Raw genomic sequence first — 14,463 nt, forward strand, 5'->3', positions numbered from 1 at the left:
ACAAGTTTAACCACCAATCTAGTTTAAAAAACATTGATGCGTCTGATAGTTTTAGGCATCGTTTCAAAAGCAACATCGCCATTTGTAAAAGGTAATTATAATCACTTACAAGTAGCAATTTTAGTATGACATATGCAAGTAAAAGTATTATAGAGGTCATTATATTAAGAGTATGATTGCATTTTACTCTATTTACTCGAAAAATGAGCAAATTAGTCATTATTCTACAAATCAAATAGTAAATCAATCTTTAATGTTAAAAGTTTAATCCATTTTACTATTAAAAACTAGCGTGATTAATGAAATAATTAAACAGTTGCATGTGACGTGCTACATGTACCTTATGCTAACGTACAATGATCAATTTTAATATAAATAATGAAAGAGATTTTTAATAGAAATGATTAATTTACTCTTTGATGCAACACATAGGGACCATTTGTTATTATTTTGATAGATAAAGCAAAATGTAATCTAACTTTTAATACAAAAACTCCATAATATCCATACCAACATTAAAAAATTTAGTGCGAATGCACATATGGTTGATAATAATCCAATTAAAGTGATAATTAAATTAATTAAATCAATAAATTATAATTTAATTAATTTGATTGTGGGTTGAATCTAAAACTAAACAATAAATATAAATAAATAATAATCTAAACATTCATCTAATAAATTATAACAACAAAAAATATTTAAATTAATTTCAAATCGATTTTGAGAAATTTGCCTTAAAAAGTATTTTTTTTAATCAGAGCTGAAAACTCATTTTTATAACTTAGAACAGAGGAAAAAAATTGACCCTGTTGCCACTAAACATGACAATAATTATTATTTTTGAACAATCTCATTATAGGTTCTATACTTTTTACATAAGTGTCAGAACTCATAAATAGGAGGATAATGCGCTTTAGCACACTCGATTTCACATCTTACTACATTGACAATAATACTCAAATCAATCAAATTAGGATAAGAATTATTTAATACACGAAATAGTAGTGTTAATGAAATAAAAATGTACAATATATCAATTAAATTACATAATACCTAAATATCGAGAGTTAACATTTTCTAGAGTCAACATTAAATTTATATAATTTATAAATATTAAGGGTGAAAGTTATTATTATACATTTTTAAAAGCTGCTATCATTAATCAATTGTAAGAACAGCAGATAAAATCATATAATTAACTATGATTTTGTAATTTTTTATAATTAAATAACTATTTTTATAATTTCTTTTCATAATTTGATGAAAAAAAATACTAATAATTATAATTGGGTCATTGGGATAATTTATCCAAGAAAAATAATACCCTTACTTGTTTCTTCCGTTCCATTTCATTCAAAGAAGGATAGCAATTTCATATGTAACATATACATACATATACATATATAATGAATTTAAAAAAAAGTGTACAATGAATGCGTTAATGGAGGGAAAACGATCGATAAGGGTGGGTCGCCGCCGGGCGGTGAGATGATACACAATCCCGACGTGTTAAGACGATGTTGCAACTACCTCTTCTTGTTGACGCCGTCTTCTAAGTTCACCCTCGAGAACGCTCTTTGCCGCCTCCGCTGTCATCGCCGATTTCTCCGCCATCTCTGTCGCGGCCTTGATTTCCTCGATTGCCTGCAAATTCTCTACCACCTTCTCATCCGCTTCGTTTTTGCTCGCGTTTATCGCTTCCAGCTCCGCCATTGCAGCAGCTATTTTCTGCTCCGATGAATTCCCATACTCCTCTACTTTCTTTTTCAACGCTTCGAATTCTTCTTTGGATATCTTTATCTTTCCCCTACCGGTCCCCTTTTCTAATAGCCGCATTTCGTCGAGCGCCTTCTTCTCCGCCGCTTTCGCTTCCTCGGCTTGTTGTAAAGCGAGTTCTAGCTTTTGCTTTAAGTCCTTCACTGCCGTTTCAGCCTCTTCGGCTTCTTTCTTCAGCGTTTCCATGTTCTTCTTCATCTGTTGAGTTTCATTTCTAGCATTCTCTGTTTCTAATAAAAGCTGTTGAAGCCTAATGTTATGATCAGCACTAAGAGCTTCTTTTTCGCTTTCATTTTGGATCTTCATTTCACTCTCTCGTTGTTGCCTCTTCACCTCTTCAAGTTCCATCCTAATGGAGCTCACTAAATTCCGAAGGGAACACTCTTCGTCGGCCACCATTTGCAGCGTCGTCGTAGCTTCGTTAAGTTCCGATGTCAAAACCCTAACGGAATCCATTTCCATAGCATGAACTTTCTTCATCTCATCTTGCAACGCTTCGACCTCCTCCGTGGTTTCCTTAAGCTTCTCCTCAAGAGATCTCGCTAGCTCTGGATCATACGCTTCCCTCGCAGCCTTCAATTTCTTCTCCGCTTCCTCTTTAGCACTCTCATAAGATTTCTGCAACATTTCTTTATCCGCCGCTATGCTCTCCTGCTCTTTGTACACTTGTTGCGTAGCGAATTTCACTTGCTTAATCGCTTCCTTCATCACCGTGATTTGCTTCGTCAGCTCGGTAACCCTCTCGGAATGCATTTTAGCCGAGAGCTGCGCCTCCGCCGCCTGCTGAAACGCCGCCAATTTCACTTCCAACGCCGTGTCGAAATCCTGCCTGACTTTATTCAGCTCTTGCTTCTTGGCATCGAGTTCCGTCGCGACGGCGATGTATTGCTCCCTCGCTGACTCCAACTCCTTCTTCCTCCCCTCGCATTCTTGGTTGTTCTGCGGTTTCTGGAATTCAAGTTGAGTGCCTTGTTCCCTCACCGCTTCGGTCGCTTCGATCGCCGATTGCTTCGACTCCGTCACCGCTTTGAGTTTCTCGGCCAAATCCTGCAATGTTTTCTTGGCGCTTTCGAGCTCAGATTCCGCTTTCGCCTTGGTAGCTTCGGCGCTCTCTAGCTTTTGCTTCATGTTGTTGAACTCTTTCTCTGCTAGAAGAAGCTGCGTCTCTTTGTCTATTACATTCTGCAAAACATAAATTATTCGTAAGTAATCACAGCTTAATCCTACTGATTATAAATCAGGGTATAATTCTGATTTTAGTCCCTATGAAGTATGAAATTTCATCTTTCTACTTTAATTGGTCAAATTCTATAAAAGATCCCTGTGCTATGCATTCGTTTTGTAGGTTTAGTCCTTCTACTATCATTTGATTCCATTAATTCCTTCAAGCAATTTGAGGTGACTTATTTTTAACATCCGGTCTTGTAGTGTATGCATATTGGCATATTTTTTCAGATGAATATTATACATTTTTCTCTTTGATGAAATTAATGGAAAAGAAGAGTTAGCTTTAGAATTAAAATTACACATTTTGAAAAGTAGAGGTACTAGAATGATCAAATTACTGTAAATGGACTAAATCCGGACCTTTTATAGAATTTGACCATTTTAATTTAGCACAATTGTCCCCTTCTAGTTTAATAATGTTACTAATAGGTACAAATTGATAATACTTCGGTTGTTGCCATTAGTAATGATATGAAGATTTTCGATCACACGATCAAAATGCTTAAGGTTGTTTCTATGTCATAACTTTAATGACAATAACTAATGGGTTTTATCAGTTGCAATTAATGAAGGGACTAAAGTTACAATTAAACCGCTGCATTTAAAAAAAAATTTGGTTACCTCTGAAGAAAGTCTTGATCTTCTGGGCGTGCGTCTTTCCTTGGTGACGGCTACTTCTCCAAATAAACTAACGGCAGCTTTGACGGATTGAAATGGTGCTCTGGTATCAATCTCTCCTACCTCTGCCTTTGGTGAACCTGAACCAGAGGATTTTGGGATGCGTTCGCTGTTGGCCCGGCGGTAAATGTTCACCATTTTTTTCTGTCTTCCCTCTTTTTCTTGGAAAATTTATTCACCTGCGCATCATGTCATCGTTCCATCAATACGTGCATACATACATACATACATACATAATTAATTATGTTTAATTATGTATGATCCTTAATTATATTTAGTTAGCATTGAAATAATTAATGGTATTAACTATTTGGACCAATAAATGACATTATAAATGAAAGATAATATAGGGACTAAATCTTAAATACGAGGGACCTCTAGCGGTAGATATCATGAATATATGGCCATAAATTGGTGTAGGTGTTGCAAAGGATGCTCATATTATTCAACAAAAACCTTGTTTCTTTCTTTGTTTCTTTTTCCCCTTCAACAGGCCGACCACATTGGATGCATGTTTGCGTATTACCATATGCAAATAATTCATACATACATCCATGCCTGCCTACAACATCTTAAGTTAAAACTAAATAATGTTATCACCACATACAATCAACTGACAGAACATGTTCACAATTTATGCATACATGCTTGCCTAAATGAGATAATATGAGTGAAATATACCAGAGGGTGCTTAGAAAAGATAGCAAATAGATGCATACATGCATGCCTACAACCTGTAAGCTAAAACTAAAACAATATCATCACCACATACACTCAACATGCATGCATAAATGAGATGATATGATTGAACATAGATTGGAAAGGAACCTGACCGGGTGAGGATACGTTGAAGAGGAGAAAATGATGAAAAATTGGAAAAGAAAAAGAAAAAATGGAAGCCTTGAAACTAAACTTGAAATGGAACTTATGAGGGGAGTGGGTAGGGAGGAAAGAAAATGATGCCCAAAATGAGAGGTAGAGAGGTTTGGTGTATTATTTTGGAAGAGAGACCCCCAAGGTTTGCGGGATTTGAATGGTTAAAACTTTTGAAAAATAAATAAAGGTCATTACATGCCACCCTCATAGCCTCCCCTACAGCCACATACTAAACTATGCAATGATAATTTTGGTGGAAATAAGTTGTTGACTTGCTGTTTCAATCCTTAAAACCAATGGATATTATCATGTACCTTTTGTTTGACCATTTCCATGCATGCATGCGTGTATGTATGTGTGTATATATGTAGCATGCCATGCTGTAACACAACTCACTTCTCCCACATTATTACTTTCCTAACAATATTATCATTTAGTTGTATATTTGATATAATGATAATGGATACTATAGTGTTCGGGAACATCTATTTTTTATGGTGTATAGAAGGGACCCTTTTTAAATTTATACACGAAATTTAGCCTATTTGGTATATGAATTTTAATTTACTGTAATTATACATATGAAACTTTGATTTGGTTCAATTGTACACATAAAATTTTGATCTTGATTTAATTGTACACAATTTTTAAAGAAATACATACATTTATTTTCATGTTAGGTAAATATAGTTATTTGTTTATATAATATATAAGTGTAAGATGATGCTACAACGATAGCATTGTTAATGATTTATAAAATTAAATCAATTCAAGATTTCATGTATATAGTTGCACAAAATCAAAATTTATGTATCACATTGAACATTTAACTAAAATTTGTATATAATTTTAATATTTATCCCATGCATTATCAATTTATCAAATATGAACATTTTTGTCTTCCCTTCTTTATTTTTATTTACTTATAATTAATTAAGATTTACATCATTAAAAGTGCTCATAGATCGAGTTAGATCAAGATTAAATTGCACAACCTAGCCCATTAAAATAAACTTGTTTTACTATTTAAAAACATATTTTTAAATTTAAATATATAAAAATTAATATAGAGTTATTTTATATTTTTATTATTTTAAATGGGATTAAAATTTAAATCCTTGATTCAAATCCAAGCCAGACAGACCACGTGGATTATAGATTAATTAATTGGTTTGTTACTTGTTAGATAATTCATAATTTTAGATGTACCATTCTATTAACACGGTGTTGATTTTTATTAGTTGTCCGAGATATGCTTTAAGCATATAATTAAAATAAATCTCAAAATTACACAAATTTTAATTTAATATACAAAATAGCTTACAGCTTTGAGAATTTATCCCTTAAATATTGATATTCCATAGATTGATAAATACAGTAAAACTATATTCAAGCTAGCTTACTTGCAACAAATGCATAGCTAAGCTAAGACAGCTACATCCATTATCGATGCATCATCATGCTTGGATGTACACAAAATTGGGATCTAAGATCCAACAACACGGCCATACAGACCTTCCAAACCAAAATCCAGTGCTAACCAATACATACATATTCACTCCTGCAGAACAAGCCTAAAGGTGAGATTAATTCGAGTCGTCTCCACCTTTGCACGCTTAGGCACAGAGTGTAACCAGTCACGCTGAGTGTTCCCTCTCATTACCAACAGAGATCCGTGCTTGAGCATGAACGAGTGTTGATCATCTTGGCTGCTCTTCCTGGACCTCTTCAATGGAGGTTTGTCATCAGATCTTCTCTCTAGCACATTCACAACAAAAACAAACATCAATGGAAGTAATATTAAAAACCCAGTTTTCTACAAGGTTCAAGGAGTGTAAGCTTTTGCACCTTGGGATGATTTGCCACTTTTCTTCTTCAGGATAAAATCCCGTTCGCATCCAAAGGAAACAGAAGCAATTTCCGGGGTTGATCCATAGAGCTTCTCGTCATCACTATGCCAACCTACATAGTCGTTACCCCCTTTATACCGATTTAAAAGCAAGCTGTTAAATGTACTGCCAGGAAGCATTTTATGGACCTTAAGAAGACAAGCAAAGACATTAGATCGTACTAGAGAAGGAACTACGAAAACACAAGTGAGGTGAGATGACCGCATACTTACCGCATCCAAAATGTCCTTAAGTGGGGGGAAATCATCCCAAGAATAAGCATGAGGCTGATATCCACTGTAAATCAAGTCCGGCAACCCTGCACTTGCAACATAACATGTGTCTCTAGGCTGCGTGCATAAGGGAATATGCAAATTTCAACAGGAGAAAAAGATAACATGAGTTGTTAGTGGAAACCATGCATGTTAAAAGGTATCATATTACCAACAATCCATGCTTAAAAGAACATGCTTTTTCTCTAAGGAAAATCGATATCGGTTTGTTTACATACCCATCAATACGAAATTGAAATGGTGATCATATGCATGTTAAAAGCTAGCATTACCAACCATCCATGCTTAACAAACAGCCTATTTCTCAAAGGGAAATCAATATCAGTTTGTTTATATACCCATCACTACAACAAACTCGAAAACTGTAGCGATCATCATCAAGATAAAGAATGGTTCAAAGTTGAATTAGATGATGATACCAAACTAACAATTTCGATGGCAACATTGAAAAAATACAATAAAAAGGCAAAACAGGGTCACGCATAGCCAACACAAAAAGGGAGCCTATACCATTACTCTTTTAACTGCCACTACCAAACAAAGTAAAACATTCCAATATAAGTGATGAAACTAAACTACCAATGCCTGTTGAATCGAGTAGGAAGGAAAGCCCAATGCCCCATAAAATAAGGTTTTAGGTTGTGTCTTGCCTTGCCTCCTAAAATGAAGTCCTACCCGACTCGACTTTGAATTTAGTCACGACCCTTGTCACTTCATGATACCAAATGTCAAACAACACCCCCCCCCCCCAAAAAAAAAAAAAAGAACACTAAACTAAATAGCTAGATTCCTGAAATGAGAGTCGACCCAACTCGACTTTGAATTTAGCTAAGACCCTTATGACTTCAAGATACCAAAGGTCAAAGACCCCCACTCCCAAATAAAACACTAAACTAAACTGATGGTAGCTAAATTCTCGAAATAAGGTCCGACCCGACTCGAATCCAAATTATACGATTAAAAAACGTCTCTTTCTTTATCAAATACACTATACTAGTAATCAATAATTAGTGGCTAAAAGAACATATAAAGAAAGCTTCCCTCCACAACCCATACATCAAATTTTTGAGTAAATTACAGGGAATTTATAAGAACCTGAGTGCAAGATCGGCCAAAGACGCGAAGGGTGGGTCTGGTCCAAGGGATGTGATTGTCGAGGTAATTGAAGAATTCCCAGGCGACATCATATGCTAAAAACCTGGGAACGTAAATTACACTGCTTCCGTTTCCAAGATCGACAGTTCGGGTCTTTTTAGCGTCATCTTTAGGGTTAGGGTTAGGGTTCGCCTTCAACATCAAATTCATGGAAGCAAGCAGGTAGGCTTAAAAACAACCCGAATCTGGTAAAATTAGTAGCATTTGTAAGTTTACATTAAGAAATTTTGTATAAATTCGGTATGGGATGATATGAAAATGGATGCATTCAGTGATTTTACCTTAATTAAGCGCCGATTCCCAAAATCTTCCAAATTAAGAATGGCTCCAATTTTCCACAAATTAATAAAGATGGATTTACCATTACTACACGGAGTTAACCTTCATTGAGGAGGGTGCTGCCGATGTTGCAACCCACTGTACATAGGGACACGTGTACGGTTGGCATGTGGGGGTGCAATGCATATGCTCTTGTAATTATTCGCACCTCTTAAAGACCTATCCCCGGCCCCAATAATAAAATGGTGGAATTTGCTAAAAGTCCCTATACTATGTTTTGGTCATTGTACACTAATTCGATAATATTTATTTTTTGTACTTTTTCAATATTAAAATTCTGGTTCTGACCAAATCGCAATCAATAAATTCGTTTTTGTTAAATTATGTAATTTTCAAAATCTTACCTTGCAAACCTATCACATGAGTAATGTTATATAATATTCACAAAAAAAATCTTTTAATTAATGGATTTAACATAATTTGTTTTAATTATGACTAAAGTTTCGAATATGAAAATATAAATATTAATTTTGATTAAATTAGAAAACATTAATTGAATCTAAAACTTATGCATACTACGAGATTAATAGCAAAATTTAAGTTAACGGATTTAACTTGTCACTGTTTTGAATCAAAACTGAAATTAACCAATTTAAAGTAAAATAAATAAATAAATTCTTGATTTATGCATAATACAAAACTAATGAGTAAATTTGACCCAAAAAAAGTATTATTACAAAAATACTTCCTTTTGATATTCTTGGGTTAATTCATCATACATCCTCCGATTTTGGATGAAAAATTAAATTAATCATCAAACTTTAAAATATTTTAAGTTAGCCCTTAAAGTATCAATATAGCATTCATCAAAATTTTTGTTAGCCTGGACATTAGCTTAGATGTTAAATACAAGCTCAAATATAACTTGAGCATATTTAAAATTTGATCAAAATATTGATTATTTTTAATATGTCGATTCAAGTTATCCGTGCATTAAATTTTTTTAAAATTATCCATATGATAAGCGCATACATTTATAATTTAATCCATACATTTTAAATATGCTTTGAATTAACATTTAATGTTTGACTAAGAGACAGATGTGATTAGGGTGAAACCATAAAAACTTGTTTATGAGGAAGGGGCAAAATGAAATTATGCCATTATATAAGCTTACAATATTACAAATTTCAAAGTAATTTAATTGTAGTTTTATCATTTTGGAACAAACCTTCTCACAAAACTTGATTAAATGATATTAATACTTGATTAAATGATAAATTTAAAGATGTTAAAGTGAAATAAAACCAATTTCATTATAACTTCTTATCATATCAGCTCTTTTTGATATAATGTCTAGAATTATTTATAACTTATTCTTAACTCTTAAATACGAGAATAATGCGCTTCAGCACATTCGAACGTACATCATTTTACAATGACGATAATACCAATCTCAATCAAACTAAGACTCGCAATTTATAATTTAGAAATAGATTCACTTTTTATGATATAATTTAGATTGTAAGTTATAAGAAGGTGAGATGTACATAACATGATCATGATTTGTTAATCAACGTCAGATCATACGGATGGCTTTGAAAGTCAGCAATCGAAAGCTGCTTTGCAACCCCCCTTGATCATAATAACGACAACCTTTGTATTTGATTCTCCACGTGTATCTTTTCTATTGGATACTTGTCGGCGCACCAAACTCCCCACCCTCCATGCTTTAACATATGCTTTAACTTATGTACCAAACCCATTAAATCTTAATATTTTTATTTACACAAAAATTAAATATTATATTATTATTTAATATATTTCTTGTGTCTTATTTATTTATTTTTATTTAATATATAGTTTGATATTAGTATTTACGTTTTTATTTGTCCAATGTCATACATGTTTTTGATAAAAGTTATATATTGGTATATAAAGATAATAATGTTAACTTTTTAGTATTTAGTTCAGTTGGCATCACTATTATTGTCAATACAGGAAGATGTGGGTTCAAAGTATACTGAAGCGCATAATTACCTTAAAAAACTCAAATTAAACATTAAAAAGTTAACAAAATTACCAATGTATAACTTTTATCAATTATATGCACTACATCGAGCCAAATAAATAATATACTAAGCTGGTTTTTATTCTTTAAATATAAATTAACTAAATTACATATTTGTACAATGCACACATTTAATTACGTGTATCAAATAAAAATATTAAATTATTTTATAATTTAATCTGTGTGCTTTCTATTTTGGAAATAATATTTGTAAAATAACTCCTGATAATTTGGGTTTAGATTCTTTTAAAATGATATAAAAGTTTTATTATTTAAAATATTTAATTGAGTATTGATATAAATAAATGATATTAAAATATATACCAAAGATTCACAAATCAAACTGAAAGTATTGAAAATATTTTATTTAAATAGCCAAGTTTATTATTTATTTAAAGGGAGTAATTAATATTGAATTTATTTAAAGGGAAAAATGGTGATATACTTCAAGACTGGTTCCTAAATATATATTATAAATATTGATTTTGATTCGAGATTTTAATGAAAATATGCATTAAATTTGATATATTAATATTAATGACAAAAAAATCATATTTAAAACATAATTTAGAAAACGAGATTTACTTATGCTTGATGACGGATTTTTAGTAAAACTTTCTAAAATTTGAATTAATTATAAACATTTTAAATAAATAAGCTTAAATTCCCTTTAACGTAAGCTTTTAATTTATATATATAAGCCTCTCTAAGGATCAGCCTTTCGCTCTCTTAGTAGTATTTTCTAACACCTTTGCATTTGCTTCTTTCCTTTTCACACCAGATCTGGGGATCCAAGCTATGGCTGAAAAGGTTCCTAAAATCTCATCCGATACCCATTTCTTTTTAATTTCTTTTATTGTTTTTCATGCTCCTCTGTTTCCAATTTCTCTTTGTCTCTGTTAACCAGATTTGTTAGCTAATGGTAATGATGCATGTAAAATTTTTCTTTTGTAGGTGACGATAATGGTGCTGAAGGTCGACCTTCAGTGCAGTAAATGTTACAAGAAGGTCAAGAAAGTGCTCTGTAAATACCCTCGTGAGTTTTCTATTTTTGATTTTGTTTTTTTTTCATGGTTTTCTGCATATTATTTGTAACATTTTTAATTATTTGTTCTTTGAGATTAACGGTGAGAAATGGTGTCTGAGTTGATTTTTCTTTTTTTTGTGAACAAGAGAAATACGAGACCAGATGTACGATGAAAAGGCTAATACGGTGACCATCACGGTGGTATGCTGTAGCCCGGAGAAGATCAGGGACAAGTTATGTTACAAAGGTGGTGGATCCATCAAGAGCATTGAACTCAAGTCGCCGGCGAAACCCAAGGAACCGGAGAAGAAACCCGACAAACCAAAAGAAGCTGAGAAGAAGCCGGAAAAACCCAAAGAAGCTGAGAAGAAACCGGAAAAACCCAAAGAAGCAGCTGAGAAGAAACCGGAAAAACCCAAAGAAGCTGAGAAGAAACCGGAAAAGCCCAAAGACGGTGAGAAGAAACCGGAGAAGCCTAAAGAGGCGGCGGCGGAGAAAAAGCCTGATAAACCGAAAGAGGCAGCGGCTGCGCCGCCACAGAAGGTTGCGGAACCTGCTGCAGCTGCTCCTTTACCACCGATGGCGTATGCAGTTGGGTATACTTGCTCCGAAGGTTATTATAATGGCTATGGTGGAGGACCTAGCTATTATGGTGGACCACCCCAACAACCGTTCCCATGTTACGAGACTTACGGTAGGCCCGTTTATGACAGCTGGGGCGGCGGCGGCGGTGGCGGTGGCTACTACAGGTACGGCGGGCGTACAGGTGAATGTTTTAGTGAAGAAAACCCACAAGGTTGCTCGATCATGTAAAAAAACCGCGGGAATTTGCTGCTGAAAGCAATATATAGCTGAATTTGATATACTGTAATAGTAATAATAAATTCTCTTGTTTACTGGTGTATGAATCTGGGGGAGTCATTTTGTGGATTTTTATTTATTTCTAGTTTTATTGAGTTTATAAAAGTCGTAAAGATCATTAACAAGGTTGGTGGCGTTGGTTGTGGCGGCGACAACGGCTGCGGTAGTGGTGGTGGGTGTGCTCCAGGCTTGCAAAAAGTTTGTTTACCATAGTTTTAAAATTTAATAAATAAAAATGATGTATCTTTTTATCTGTCAGAGTCTTTTGTTTTTAATTATATGAAGGACGACAAAATAATCATTGATGGAACCTTCTCAAAAGTAATCAAATGCTCATTAATTTTACAATTACCAAGTCTACATGAAGTAGAACCTTCTCAAAATAATCCATGTCCGCCCCCTTTCTCTTCACCCTTATCAAGTTCATCACTGCCTTCTCAACGGTGAAATGCAACAAGTATTAGGGTGAGTTTAGATTGGCGATTGAGTGCTGTTTTTATACTAATAATAGATAAACACATCGCCTATCTAAACTCACCCTTACACTGACTTCATTTTTTAAAAATACAATAGAGAGCAAATTAAAACACGAGAATTAACTTTCGAATTTTTCGTAAAGTAGATAATAATATAAATAGAGACATAGTGGTTCAAAAACAAAAAGCCAAATCAATTGGATAATAATGGTACCAAAGTGGGCGCCTCCCTATGGTTATCCGGTCCCCAAACAGGCAGACGATGGCGTCAAAATTACCAGTCTAACGCTTATCCTTTGCTAATTTTTCAGCTACTAGACAACCTAGCTAACGTAGACACTCTTAATTTCCTCCCATGGTTTCAAATCTTAATACGCTCCAAACTTTAATTATTGAGATAGAAATCGAGTTTGATTTGAATTTGATTAAGTTGAGTTAAATTTATTTATTTGAAAAATAATAATTTTTTATTTTTATATATATATATTGTTATAACGCAATTGAGAACTGTTTAGTACAATAATTTTGCACTATAAGAATGCGGAGACCTACTTAAATGGTTGCGATTTACATTGTGAAAGTGTGAAAAGCCATTGTTCTTGGTGCTTGGAGGACGTCGAGTTAGTATATATAAAGGAGAGAATTTTACTTATTTTAGCAATGTTTTTGGAGAGAAGTTAAAATTTTCAATTTAGAAATAAACATTTTTGGGTCAATTTTTTGTTTGGGATAAATATTTTTTTCTCAAAAAATTAGGAATACTTTTGTCCCAAAAGTACTTCTTAAAAATAATACAAAAATGGTCTTAAATCGACACCGTTTATTTAATCAATTCCGGTTTGAGCAGGTTCAGCAATTTTCTGATTACATATTTGAATTTGTTGGTGTAAAAATGCGATAAGAACATCATATAATAATTAAGGATCTCACTACGTAAAGATGTAAGTACATGTTGATTAAGAGTTAAATCATTTAAACTTATTTGAGCGTTCATTTTTATTAAGAATAAGATTAAACCACAATTATACCGATTTTTATTTATTTATTTTGATTAATAAAAGAAGTTGGATTCTTATATCCAATGTAAGTTATAGAAACGAATATGGAATTGGCTATGTACTAATAGTTGGTTTTGACATATAAATGTCTATATGTCACTATTGCCTTTTGAGGAACAAAATATTTTATAAAATTTAAAATTAAATGATGAACATGTAAACATATTAATATAATAGTGATGTTGGGTGGAATTTATTCTAAATTGAATACCTTGATTTCAATTTCACACCCCACCACATATGTATGAAAAGTAAAATTCAAGGCAAGCAATTATAGCATTTGAAGAAAAATTATTTTTAGTTGCATGCATGTGTCGGTTGAAAATTTCGACTGATTAGCACAATACATCATACTATTCTCTCCATGACGATAGCATACATAAACAACCATTTTTAATTTGGGTTTTTATTTTCAGCAAACACCAACTAAGCTATCAACTAATTCATCGTCATCATATATAATTAAAAATTAAGCAACAATTAGCAGGAGCATATGGTTTTTGTCGGTGCATGAGCAAAAAACAAAAACGAAAGTTAAATAAATAAAGAGTGCGTAGTGCGTATAACCTTCAAACAAGGCATTAGCTTAATTAAATTAACGAATCAGTGACTTAATAGTTTTATAAAAGTACCTGCATTAATATCTTATATATATATATATATTTTTATTTTTTATCACCTTAACCTAACATTTTAATGAATTTATTTTTTATAAAAAAACAAACTGAATTATTAAAAATTTAATAACATACGTAATAATCTATATGTACTTCATTGTAAACGTGAACAATTTT

General features: G+C 32.8%; 3 protein-coding genes across 3 annotated transcripts; 1 reads left to right on the plus strand and 2 right to left on the minus strand.

The window, feature by feature from the left end:
* Positions 1–1,303: 1,303 nt before the first annotated feature.
* Positions 1,304–4,997, minus strand: LOC105776113 (WEB family protein At1g12150). The gene is made up of 3 exons (XM_052621879.1): positions 4,518–4,997; positions 3,628–3,863; positions 1,304–2,961 (listed from the first exon to the last, which is right to left on the minus strand). Exons 2-3 carry the CDS (start codon positions 3,820–3,822, stop codon positions 1,513–1,515), a joined length of 1,644 nt encoding a protein of 547 aa, XP_052477839.1. The 5' UTR covers positions 3,823–3,863; positions 4,518–4,997; the 3' UTR covers positions 1,304–1,512.
* An 850-nt stretch (positions 4,998–5,847) lies between these two features.
* LOC105776116 (DNA oxidative demethylase ALKBH2) lies at positions 5,848–8,347 on the minus strand. Its single transcript, XM_012598610.2, has 5 exons — positions 8,179–8,347; positions 7,838–8,082; positions 6,683–6,799; positions 6,409–6,598; positions 5,848–6,318 (listed from the first exon to the last, which is right to left on the minus strand). The coding sequence occupies exons 2-5, from the start codon at positions 8,045–8,047 to the stop codon at positions 6,116–6,118; spliced, it is 720 nt and encodes a 239-aa protein (XP_012454064.1). The 5' UTR covers positions 8,048–8,082; positions 8,179–8,347; the 3' UTR covers positions 5,848–6,115.
* Positions 8,348–10,908: 2,561 nt separating this feature from the next.
* Positions 10,909–12,393, plus strand: LOC105776115 (protein PYRICULARIA ORYZAE RESISTANCE 21). Its single transcript, XM_012598607.2, has 3 exons — positions 10,909–11,057; positions 11,202–11,283; positions 11,423–12,393. The coding sequence occupies exons 1-3, from the start codon at positions 11,046–11,048 to the stop codon at positions 12,085–12,087; spliced, it is 759 nt and encodes a 252-aa protein (XP_012454061.1). The 5' UTR covers positions 10,909–11,045; the 3' UTR covers positions 12,088–12,393.
* The last annotated feature ends 2,070 nt before the right edge of the window (positions 12,394–14,463 follow it).

Source organism: Gossypium raimondii, chromosome 10, assembly GCF_025698545.1.
Source record: "Gossypium raimondii isolate GPD5lz chromosome 10, ASM2569854v1, whole genome shotgun sequence".
NCBI lineage: Eukaryota > Viridiplantae > Streptophyta > Magnoliopsida > Malvales > Malvaceae > Gossypium > Gossypium raimondii.